The 11,983-nt window shown below is 54.0% G+C and overlaps 1 protein-coding gene across 1 annotated transcript; it reads right to left on the bottom strand.

The window, feature by feature from the left end:
- Positions 1–6,279: 6,279 nt before the first annotated feature.
- On the bottom strand, positions 6,280–10,869 carry Ypel4 (yippee-like 4 (Drosophila)). Its single transcript, XM_013029095.1, has 5 exons — positions 10,837–10,869; positions 8,080–8,404; positions 7,862–7,905; positions 6,927–7,035; positions 6,280–6,726 (listed from the first exon to the last, which is right to left on the bottom strand). The coding sequence occupies exons 2-5, from the start codon at positions 8,218–8,220 to the stop codon at positions 6,637–6,639; spliced, it is 384 nt and encodes a 127-aa protein (XP_012884549.1). The 5' UTR covers positions 8,221–8,404; positions 10,837–10,869; the 3' UTR covers positions 6,280–6,636.
- Between the last annotated feature and the right edge of the window lie 1,114 nt (positions 10,870–11,983).

Genomic DNA, 11,983 nt, shown 5'->3' with positions numbered 1-11,983 from the left:
GGGGGGGGGGGGGGGGGATTGTAAGGGTTGAGAGGCCAGGGGAGGGGGCGCCCAAGAGCGCCCTGACCCGGCGGGCGGGAGGAAGGGAGGGATTGGGGAAGGGGGTGGGGGGGAACGGGGCGGGGAGAGGGGGGGGTAGAGGGGAGCCCGGTAGCCAATGGGAGGGAGGATCTCCTTTCAAAAGGGTGAGCCCGCAGCCAATGAGAGCGCGGGGGAGCGGATCCTGCTCACTCCATTCAAGAATCCCAAGTATTCAAGATGGACGGCAGGGAGTGTGGAAGGAGAAAAAGGGGGCGAGGGGGAGAAGAGCGCGATCGGCGGAGGACGGGGGCGACGCGGCCAGCCAGACCCGGAGCTCGGGGTCCCGGACGACGGACGGAGGGGCGCTCGGGCGCGGGGCGGGGGTCGGGCCAGGGAGGGGGTGGGGGAGAGGGGGACCCCGAGCCTGGCTGGGGAAGAGGGGCTGGCGGGGTGCGGGAGAGGGCGTGAGAGGGAGATCGGGCCGGGGATCGCCCGGGAAGAAGGAGGTGGCAGGCAGAGGAACGTGAGGAGGAGCCCCGTGGGGGTACCGTGACTCCCCAAAGGGTAAACGCCGCCGATTCTCGGCTTTATTCTCTGGGCGAGGGTGGTCGGGGCGCCCTCCCTCCTCTCCCTCTCCCCCCCCCTGCATTCTCCGCCGAGCACCGACATCCTCTCATTGATTTCCTTCCCCAGCCGTGTTCTTCTGGGGGGACGGGGGTGCCCCGGCTTGGCCTTTCTCAGGTGGGCCTGTCACGCTCCGGCGGGGGGCGTGGTGGGGTGGGGGTGGGGTGGGCTCCGGGTATGGCCGGGGCCGGGAGACCGGTGTGGGGTGCCTGGGGTCTGTGTGGGCGGGGGGGTGTGTGGAGCCACGCGGGGACCGGGGAGAGGGCTGGGGCCGGGGCTGGGGGGGCAGCGCAGGGAGTTTTGAACCTCCCAGAACTTGGCAGGGCGTGAGCCGGTGTCTGGGAGTGAGACTGGCTGCTGGGCGGTGCTTGTGGGGTGCGGGGGGGGTGCGCCCGCCCTCCCGCCAGTTCTCGTCTTTGGGGTGAATGATGAGTGCAGGGCTGGGAGTTTGTGGGTGCTTGTGCACGCACGTGTGTGGGGGGGTGTGTACGGGCCGGCCTCGAGGTGTGTGTTGGGGTGTGTGTGTGCACAGTTGGGTGTGGGGGGAGAGCGCCCCTCACCCCACACTTTACCCAGCTGCCTCTCTTCTTCGTCCCTTTCACCGAACAGGGCATTCAGGACCCTCCTGGTCTCCACCTCCCGGTCGCCATGGCTGCGGGGAGGGGGGAGGGGGAGGAGACGGTTGGAGCCAGCCCTCCCTCCTGTCCCTGCTGCTCCAGCTCACCCCCCCCCCACCTGCCCTTTCTCTCCCTTCCACAGGCTGGGCCCCATCCCCTGCTGCTCTGGAGGGGGGGGGGGCAAGGGGGCAGGGGCCGGAAGATGGTGGCCAATGAGGAGGGGGGAGAGGGGAGAACTTGAGCCAGGGCCTCCCCTCCCCCATTTCCTCCCCTGTCTCTACACCAGCTTTCTGGAAGGAGCTGGTGGGGAGGGGAGGGGAAGGGGTGATGGCTCCTGGGCCCGAGGTGGGGGGGGGCCACTCCTGAGGAATGAGTTGTGGGGTTGGGGAGGGATGGAGAGACTCCGAGGGTCCCTGTTTCTTCTCCCCTTCACTCCTTCACTCCCGGTGAGGAGAGATCTGGGGAATAATTGTCCCGAGCTTTCTGGGTCGCCCGGTCTTGGCCTCTCTGCCTCCTGTTGGCCGGCTGCATTTCCAAGCAGGCTTGCCCAACCCCAGGAGCAGAAAGGCCAGGCTGCTGACCTTAGCCAGGCCTTGGTTTCCGTCCATTACCACTGTGCACTCTGTGCAGCGAGGCCCAAGCTTTTCAGATTTACAGGAAAAACTCGGCCTGGGAAGGCGAGAGAGAACTTCCGACTCCTTCCTGAGTGTGCGGGGAGAAGGCCAGAGGGAAAAGCCCAGAGCTCCCCAGTGGAATTCTGTCCGCCATTTCTCAGGCTGGCTGTGGAGGGGAGAGGCGGAAGTCCCCCAGCGGCTCTTCCGTGGCCTGGGAAGATTGCATGGATCAGGGCACAGAGGGATCATCCTTTGGCCCCTTCTTGGGCTACATATGGGGTCACCAGGTCAGACCTGTACCTGACTTTCTGGGAATGGTGGCTCTAGCTGGAATGTTGGAATGTGCCACGCTAGAGCTGTGCATGGCTCTGAGCTTTTAAACGACCAAGTGTCCTTCCAGGATTGGCATCTGGCTTCAGATTTCAGTCAGTTGCTATTGTCCTGGGATTAATGTCCTGTACTGGGGTAGACTGGGGGAAAACTGTTCAGTCTTAGTTCAGTTGTTGAGTCAGCAAACTGGATAGAAACCTCAGTTTGTAATCCCACTCCCAATGGAAGATTATCTGCATTACAGTACAAGAGAAGAAATTATTCTTACCATTTTGCTTAATGCCAAATCTGTAAGTTGCTTTGAAAACCTCAGGAGAGGTCAAGTATGGCTTAAGTTGCTTTCACCCCTGCTATCTAGAAGCTTCTCTCTTCTGCCTAGGGACCTGTAACTATACTTCCTCATTCTCTGATCTTAGAGGTGCATCTCCTCTTAAGATTATCACCTTGAAACATTATTGAAAGTTACAAGGTAGCCAGGTACCAGTGGTTCATGCCTATCAAACTACTCAGGAGGGTAAGATCTGAAGATTGAAGTTCAAAGCCAGCCCAGGCAGGAAAGTTCATGAGATTAATCTCCAGTTAACCACCGAAAAGCTAGAAGTAGAGCTGTGGCTCAAGTGGTCGGGCATTAGCTTTGAGCAAAAAGAAGCTCAAGGTCAGTGGTAGGGCCCTGAGTTCAAGCCCTAAGACCAGCATTTAAAAAAAGAAAACAGAAAGTTAGGGTCTCGGTGGAAAGCTCTCTTCTAGAAAGGCTGGTGATAGACATGCAAATCTAGAGGGGAAAAAAAGAGCTCATGAGGGTAGCCCTCAGACTCTTGAGATTTTTACTAGTGACTTCCCAGTATCCCTTCAAAGAAATGTGAATTTCCTGGGAAGAAGGATGGATGAACACTAGAATGGAAGAGGAGAGAGGAAGGTTGTACTGAAGAAGGTGCAAAGGTGCGCTGTGAGCTGGGAGAAGGGGTGAGGAGGCGGGGCCGGCATGCCTCTGCTGCTGGCCAGAGCTCTTTTCACATTGTGCTACTGTCTACACCTGTCACGAGCAGTGCAATGTTAAAAGGGCATTGGCCAGGTAGTGCTACCCAGCGCCAGCTGCCTCCTCAGCGTTGCCATTTCTCCTCCTAGCTGGGCACCAGTCAGCTGCCTTGGTGGGGACTTGGGGAAGTCTTGGTTGTGCTAGCAAAATAGCTCCCCTGTATACAGCCACTTGTGTGTACAGGGCCTGTGCTAGGCTTTGCATAGGATGTGAACCCTCTTTTCTTTGGCAGGTGGCATTCCCATTTGACAGATGAGAAGACTGAGGGACAGAAGGTTTAAGCAGATTGGCTGAGGTTTTTTTTTTAACTGTTACGTTAAGCGTAACCCTGTTATGCACCCTCTTTTTGGAGGCCTGTCTAGAGAGATCGGAGTTAAGATCCTCTTAGGGGAAGATCTAGAAAAGAGAGGGAAGGAAGGGGGTGGAAGTTCTGGTGCCATCTGCTGGTCATATAAAGGTATCAAAGTCTTGAGTCTAAGGATAAATGATAGTGGCACGTTGTGGCAGAGGACTGGGCTCCTGGGCACAGTTTACTCTAGAAAGTGGGTGGAGAGGTATGTGGTGGGGGAGTCATGAGTCCTCAGAGAAGGATTTCTGTGATAGAAGGGGGGTCCTCAGGAAGTGAAAAGCGTTGCTCAAAAAAGAAAAAAGCGCTTCCCCAGGGGGGAAAGACCTGTGGTACGCCACCCCATACCCGCAACTCCTCCCTGGCTTTTGGAACACGGAAGGAGGTCTCCTCTCCTGCCTTTACTTGCAACCCTCAGCACAACTCCTCTTGGCCACAAGGAATTTGAGCTTTCTTAAGAGCAGACCTATCTGGACCCCTAAGAGTTGGATCGCCAGGTGCTGATGGATCACATCTCTAATCCGAGCTGCACAGGAGGTTAAGATCTGAGGATTGCAGTTCAGAACCAGGTCAGGCAAAAAAGTCCGTGAGACTTTTATCTCCAAAAGTCAAAGGTGGAGGTGTGGCTCAAGTGGTAAAGCACCAGCCAGCCTTGAGTGAAAAACCCAAGTGAGAGCAGGAAACGGGTTCAAGCCCTAGTGCTGGCACACAGAAATCAGAAAAGAAAATGACTTTAACAAGGTGTCTCCTATAGAGTCCAAGTAACCCTCTTAGAACTGGAGAACCCTCAGTAGATGGAGAGGTATATTTGGGAACTTTCAAGAAGTGGCTAGGTTTTTGTAGGGCTGAAACTAGGGGATAGATCAGCATCCCCCCCCACCCGCCTCAGTCCTCAGAAGAGTGATGTGTCATCCAGACTTGCTCTTCTCCCCGTTTCCTTCCCTCACCTGCGTGATATCCAGGTCTCTGTCTTGTCTAGATAGTCTGATGCAGACAACACCATTTAAGGGCCCTTTACAACTCCAGTCTCTTGAACAGACTTGATGATACAAGAGTTTTCCCTGTCTACTTGGGCTGAAATGTAAGCTCTTTCCAGTTTAACTTTTTGAGGGTAAGAGAGGGCTACTAGGGCTTCAGTGCAGGGTCTAGCCCTCTTTTTTTTTTTTCTGCCAGCTCTGGGGCTTGAACTCAGGGCCTGGGCTCCGTCCCTGAGCCTCTCTGTGCTCAAGACTCTACCACTTGAGCCACGGTGCTACTTCCGGCTTTTTCTGTTGATGTGGTCCTGAGGAATCGAGCTCAGGGCTTCACGCACTACCTATTAAGTCACATTTCCAGCCCCTGCCCGGGCCCTCTTATTTGCTTTTTTGCTCGACTGGTGATCAACCACTTAAGCCCTGCTTCCATTTCTGGCTTTTTTGGTGGTTAATTGGCAACAAGAGTCTCATGCACTTTCCTTGCCCAGGCAGGGCATCGTTGAGCCCTCATCCTCTGATCTCAGCTAGGATTACAGGTGTGAGCTACCAGCACCTGGCCAAAAGATCTCTGATGTGTCCAGTCCCCTTCATCAATGGTAGGTGCCTCTCAAACAGGAATTTCACAGCACTGCCTCCAAAATGCCCATTGTGTCACAGGGCTAACATGAACAATGCCACCTTCAGCTGTTTTCCACTTCCACCCGCCTTGACCAAAAGATTCTCCTTTTAGCCTTTAAGTGTATCTCTGAGCCAACCAGAACATCATGGAACCCAAGGAGATAAAAGGGGGCTCAACGGGACTTGAAGGAAGCCCTTATTTTGAGATGAGTCATTTTGAGCTGCCCAATCCTGGATTCAGGCAAAAGTAAGACTTGTTCACAAGAATTCTCAAAGCCACGGGCGATTTTGAGTGCTTTAGCTTGAAAACTTAAAAATCCCATCCTTTAGACAAAGCCAAACATAACCAGTCTTAGTGAGACCTGAAGTGGTGAAGCCACCTGTGGAGTGACTGCTGCCCCCTAGTGGTATAGAAGAGATAGGCCCTCGTGGTTGCTGGCAAACAGGGGGGACAGTATTGGGTGCATACAACAAGGAAAGTCAGAACAGCTCCTCACGGGTGCTTTCCCCCTTTTTATTAAAAATAGAGCCAAACACTTTATGTATCATACAAAAGTTTCATTCGCTGGTGGCAACCACGGGAAAGGCCCCGGTACCACTGAAGATCCACCTCCCCACCCAGGGGACTGGGTCCCAGGGAGCAGTGCTTGGGCCTTGGAGAAAACCCCAAGAAGACTGCTTTCTGGCAACAGCCAGCAAAGGGGTGGGGCTGTTCCAGAGTGGCCTTCCCCACCCCACCCAATGGCAAAGGTTACATACTCCAAAGTGCTTCTTTAGTGCCAAGGTAAACTAATAAGTAGAGTGACATGAAACCCCTGTAATTTTTACTTTCCAGGGCCTGGGATTTGGGTCTTTACTTCCACCCCTCCCCCTCCCCCACACACCTGAGTCCTTTCTCCAAAATCAAAGGTGGGGGAGGGGGGGCTGGGAAACTGACCGTCCTCTCCCTCAGATTTTGGGTCTCCTTCCTGGTCTAGTCTAGTTGGTCTCTTGGTGTCTGAGGCCAAAATTTTACTTCAGAGCCTAAGATCTCTTTTCTCTCTCTGCTAATCAATGGCTTAGGATCTTCTAGCCTCAGCACCCAATATTCATCTTGTTCTTTTTTTTTTTTCCCCTTCCTAAGGTCCTTTCTGCTTGAATTCACTCCCTGCCATCACTTCTATCAGGCCTTAGGAACAAGGGACCACCACCATTTCCTCTCCCCAGTTCTGGGTTTCTCTGACCGCTGCCCACTTCCTCCTATGCCTTGAACACCCCTGGGGTTCTACCAGACCCCTGTGCCAAGGGGGTCCTGGGAGTAATGTGGTAGAGGCAGGGAAGGCGTTGGTTGGAGCCGGGTTTTTCCCCCAGGGGTGGGGCAGTACTCATGCTGGTATGGACTGCATGGCAGGGCCGTGGGGCAGGTGTGTGAGGAGGGTGGGGCATGCGGAGGAAGGGCATGGCCTGCCTGAGCCCCTCAGTCCCAGCCGTTGTCCTTCACCATGTGTGACATCTCAATGATGTATTTCCCTTCTTTGTATTTCTGGCTTGTCTCAAAAGCTTGTTCCTGGTGGAGAGGGAAGCAATGGGCATAGGCCAAAGCGGGTCCCTGCAGCTCCCACAACCGCCGCCCACATAGGCCAGCCCAGTTCCGAGTTCCCTCTGGACCTTGGGAAGACCTGACAAAGACCTGACATGCTCACTGGGGCCTGGGCTGGCCACTTTTCAAAGATGGCCCGTTTTCCTTCCACCCAAGGAAGTACTTACATATTTCCAACCCAGCGTGGTCTTGCAGCTTTCGCAGAAAATGTCAGCTACCGAGTGGAGCCCCGTGAGCAGGAGGCGCTGTTCCGCTGGCCCACAGCCCACGTTGACCCTGTCTCAGGAAACAGGAAGGACGCAGCACCCAGTAGGGTTGCTCTGGTCAGTCTAGTCCCCAGACAGACCCAAAGGACTCATCTAGAGAGAGGTAGAGCCAGGCCTGGTGGCTCATGCCTGTAATCCTTACAACTTGGAAACCTGAAATCTGAGGATTGTGGTTTGAAGCCAAACCAGGCAGACAAATTCAAAAGACTCTTATCTCCAATTAATTAGTGAAAAAGCTGGAAGTGGAGGTGTGACTCAAGTGGTAAGGTGCCAGCAATTGAGAAAAAAAAAAAAAAACAAGCTAGTCAGGCATTGGTGGCTCATACCAGTAAGCCTCACTGCTCAAGAGGCTGAGATCTGAGGATTACAGTTCCTTGAGACTCTTATCTCCAATTAGCTAACCAAAAAAAAAAAGCCAGAAATGATGATGTGGCCCATAGTGGTAGAGCATTAGCTTTGAGCACAAAAGCTCAGGGACAGCACGCACACACACACACACACACACAACTGAGTTAAAGGTGAGTTGTAAGTTTGAGCCCCAGTACTGGCACAAGAAGAAAAAAAAAGAAGAGCACTAGCAGCTGCTTCCTCCGGCAGTCCACCGTTTTATAACTAGTGCCTGGGTCTTTTTTTTTTTTTTTTTAGTGTTTTGATTTCAGTACTGTCCAAACAACCCACAGAACTGCAGGCTGATGTTTCTGAACCCCTCTGCAAAAGAGGAGACAAGGCCTGAGACGACTTGAACTCCCACCCCCTTTCCCCACAGAGGAAACGTGGTCACACGCACAAGCACACACACATACCACCCATACACACGAAGAAAGAGGTAGACTCACACGGAGTTAAACAGGTAGGCTCGGCCATGGCTCCCTTGGAAGGACTGTGGAGACATAGGACAGACAATGACCACTGGGCGGCCCTCCACCCACTGCCTGAGCGAGCCCCCAGCTGAGGTGTGTTGGGGGTGGGGTAGGGAAAAGAGGTGCATTCCTGCCTCACCCCCAGCCTGCTCAGAGAAAGGCCGGGAGTGGAAGGTTCCCCAGCTTCAGCATACCTTGGAAATAAGCTCATCGTGTTTGGCCAGATGTGCGCGGCAGTGGACACAGCTGTACGTGCGGTGGCAGCGGGGCAGGTAGCTTCGGAATGTCTTGGTGGGTAGACAGGCGGGGGCTGGGCCGGGGTCGCAGCTGGGCATGACGGGTTGAAGCACGATGCCCTGGCGGGCTGGAGGGGCTGGTGCTGTGCAGCCCCCACAGAGCCGGTCGCAGGTGAAGCAGCGGAGCAGGTTGGCTAGAGCCGTGTTTCAGGGCAGGAGAAATGTGGGGGGGCTGCCCGGCCAGGGCCCCCCCAGACGAGAACCAGATAGAAATGGAAGTGATCTAGGAAGACAGGGAAAGGGCATCAAGGAGTTGTGACCTCATGAGGTAACTGGGGGGGGTGAAGGAGCTCAGATCACCTCTGTCTCTGCCTCCCCCATGGCTACCTCCTGTCCCCATCTCCATGGCTCTGGAGTCTCATTCTGCCTCTCTCTCTCTCTCTCTCTCTCTCTCTCTCTCTCCTGGGAGGTAGTAGCCTCCACCATTTTCCACTGAGAACAGCCCGCTGGCACCATTGCTACTATGAGAGCTCCAGTGCCACCTTCTAGGGCTCTCCTGTGTTCGCTCTTCTATGAGGATCTGCACCCCAAAGCCCAGGTAGGCCCCTGTGCCTCAGGGCCTTTTCCAAGTCAGAGCTGCCCCTGTGAGATGCTTTCTTCTTCTTTTCTTTTTTATGACATCCATTTACAATTCAATTTGATCCTGAAGAAACTTCATGGGTGGTGAGGACAGGGCCCGTGCTGTAGGTATGCACACTCTGCTTTAGCCTGCACCTTGGGCTGGGTCCTGGGATACACGAGAACTTTAGAGAGGTCTCCTTCAGTTCCAAAGCCCTCTTTTGTGGCTGCTCCTCTAGCCTGCATCCTGGGCTACTGTTCATGGCTGACATGGGGGAGCCTGCTGACTTCTCAGCCTTCTGGACCATTTGTTCTGTCTTCTGTCTCTCTCCTCTTCTCTCTCTCCTTTTTCTTTCTCTCTTGGGACTATTTACTTGCCCCATTAATGACAGGCACCCAACCCTAAGAGAGAAAATATCTTTTCCTTGGTCAAATCTGCCAACTGGACCAATGGGAAATGAACAGCACATCAGAGCAGGCAGACTCCAGAGCTGTGTGGAGCTGTGTGTATAATATATCCACAGTAAGCAACAGAAACGAGCAAATCCACAGTAAACAACGGAAAAGGGGCGGTGGGGGTGGGTGGGAAGCAAGCTCCTTATTTTCAAAGGCTGTGCTTTAGGGCATAAGGTAGGGGGGGAATGTTTCTCTCTCCCAGGAGCTAGGTCAAAACAGCTGTCTGAAGAGAAAATGACTGCTAGGTTCTGATTAGCAATCTCGAGGAAGACGTTGGCCCCTGTGCTGTCCAATCCAAAGTGGCTGAGGTCCTGGACGCAGAGGATATGCAGGGAGGGGTGCTCTGGGGGCTCTGATAAGCAGGTGAGGCACTGCTGGCTCTTTCATGGGGCCTCCTGCCCTTGGGGGTGGGGTCACCCAAGTCTCCTCCAAAGATGTCATCCGGGTCTTCTGGCCATGTTAGACCCCCCCCCGGGAGGGGGGACAGAGAAGGAAGCTTTGGTTGCCAGGGCAAACAGGCTCCCCCTGTACCCCGTGAGTACAAGCGCCCTGGCTGCTCCATTCTTTTCCTGGGTCCCCAGGCAGTCTCTCCACAAAAAACAAAACACAAGACAGCAACGACAACAAGCATCTTCAGTTCCAGGTCCTCTCCCCCTGGCTGGGTCCCAAGAAGAGACACCTTGGGCTGAATTCAGGGTGACATTGGGGTTCTGGCTGCAAGAAATGGGTCCTCCTCGAGAGGAGATGACAGGTGAGCATCTACCACATACCTCCTTGAAAAAAGTCCTGCTTTGGAGGGCTGGGAGGTGAGGACCAGTTAAGCCCCCCCCCCCTCTCTCTCGCTTGCTCCTTCCCCAGCTTCCATCTGTCACGCCTCCCTCCTTCTCCCCTGGTTCCTAGTCTAGCTCAGGAAAGGCTGCAAAGAAAGAAAAAGGCTAGGAAAATCACAGAAGGGAGAGTAGGGCTCATTTCTTTTCTCATCTCTGATCACAAGGGAAAAGCAAATGGGCAAATGATTGGGGGGGGGTAAAAGTGAGCCCCAGTGTGAGCTGAGGCTGTCTGTACTGGGGAGGGGGGGGTAGGAAAGACTGACAGAATGGACTGACAACTGACAGCAGAGGCTGGGAGGTAGAGGCTAAAGGAACCAGGTATGAAGCCCCAATGCATTTCCGGTGGGGAAAAGCAGGCGGGGGGGGGGGGAGGGGTCGGGGGACACCTGCGCTCACAATACATGTTCTCTTCTACTCTAAGGTTTCACCCCTCCGGGGCTGGTATTTTCAGTATGGTATGGTCCAGATAATTAGCAGCGGCAGCTAGCTCCCAGGGCGGGCTTTGGGGGTCTGTACCAGCAGCAAAACAATAAACACTGATGCCTGATGCTGTAGCCAATGATGCCAGGAAAGAAGTGCGGGAATCATTATGGGAGCTTGGTGAAGGATGGCGGAGCTGAGAGAGAGAGAGAGAGAGAGAGAGAGAGAGAGGAAAGCAGCAGAGCAGAGGCAGCGGGGAGGGGGAAGGGAGGACAAAGGGTGGATGAATAATGCTTTTTTTGCGAAGAAGAGAAAACAACACACAGCAGGAAGAGGAAATTTGCAAAAGGAAGGAAAAAAAATTGATTGGGAGAAGGGCTGCCCCCCTCACCTTGAAGTCTGATCCAGAGATCTCCGTCTATCTCTCTCTCTCTGTCTCTCTCTGTCTCAATCTCCCAATCTCTCTGCTCACTCTTCTCTCTTCTCTTTTCAGCTCCTTCAAGGGGGAAAGGGGTTGGAGGGCGTTGGAAGGGGAGGGTCGTTAGGGGTTCGAGATTGGGGCTGCGAGGCTGGGCAGCTGCTGGAGGGGCCAGAGGGTGCCCCTGGTTCTGTACCTCGGTCTGTGGGTGAATGTGGCCGTGTGTTGTGGAACTGCATCATAACACTGTGAGTCATCCGTTCCCCCCCCACCCCCCCCCACCTCCCACGTCAGAGCAGGGCTGGGAGACACAGGAGGCCGGTTGGGAGGGAAGGAGGGGACAGGCATCCAGGGACCAGGCTTTGGGGGAGTGATAAGAGGGAGGAGGTGGGCAGAAGAGGGGGTTGGGGGGGGGGAGCTGAGGAGAAGCCAGAGGAGAAGCAGGATGGGAAGTGGCGGTGTCTTGGTGTTACCAAGGAGAGAGAAAGAACTCTAGGGAAGGACAGGGCTGGGAAGGATGGAGGAAAGGAGATAGCTAGACTGGTGTAGTGAGAGGTGGATACAGAGAGCCAGGAAGGGTGTGATTGTGTACACACACACACTCACAATTTAACAGAATACATTTTTTTTTTACTGCAGCTCAGATGCCAGCCTTTACAGAAGGAAAAGGCTATCCTAATCATCATAGATGGCAAAAAGGTGCTCCCAAACTGTTATTTGTACTGGACACCCTAACTTCCAAGACTCAGTTGTATTCCTGAAGCAACCACTGATCACTTAGGACATCTGGTATGTACAAATCCCTTAACAGTTGCCTTCAAACTGTGTTTCACAAATGGAGATACTTACATAAGGTGCTGTAAACTTTTTTTTTCTCTCTTTTTCCTTTTCTGCCAGCCCTGGGGCTTGAAGTCAGGTCCTGGATGCTGTCCCTTCGCTTTTTTTTTGCTCAAGGCTGGTGATTTTCCACTGCTCAAGGCAAAAACTACACTTTTGCCTTTTTGGTGGGAAATTGGGGCTAAAAGTCTCATAAAGTAGCCCGGTGCAAGTAGCTCATGCCTGTAATACCAACTACTCAGAAGGCGGAGCTCTGAAGATTGAAGTTACCTGGGTGCTGTCG

This window comes from Dipodomys ordii, unplaced genomic scaffold, assembly GCF_000151885.1.
Source record: "Dipodomys ordii isolate 6190 unplaced genomic scaffold, Dord_2.0 Scaffold117, whole genome shotgun sequence".
NCBI classification, from domain to species: Eukaryota; Metazoa; Chordata; class Mammalia; order Rodentia; family Heteromyidae; genus Dipodomys; species Dipodomys ordii.
The sequence above is the reverse complement of the archived record's forward strand: the minus strand, read 5'-3'. Positions and strand labels throughout refer to the sequence as shown.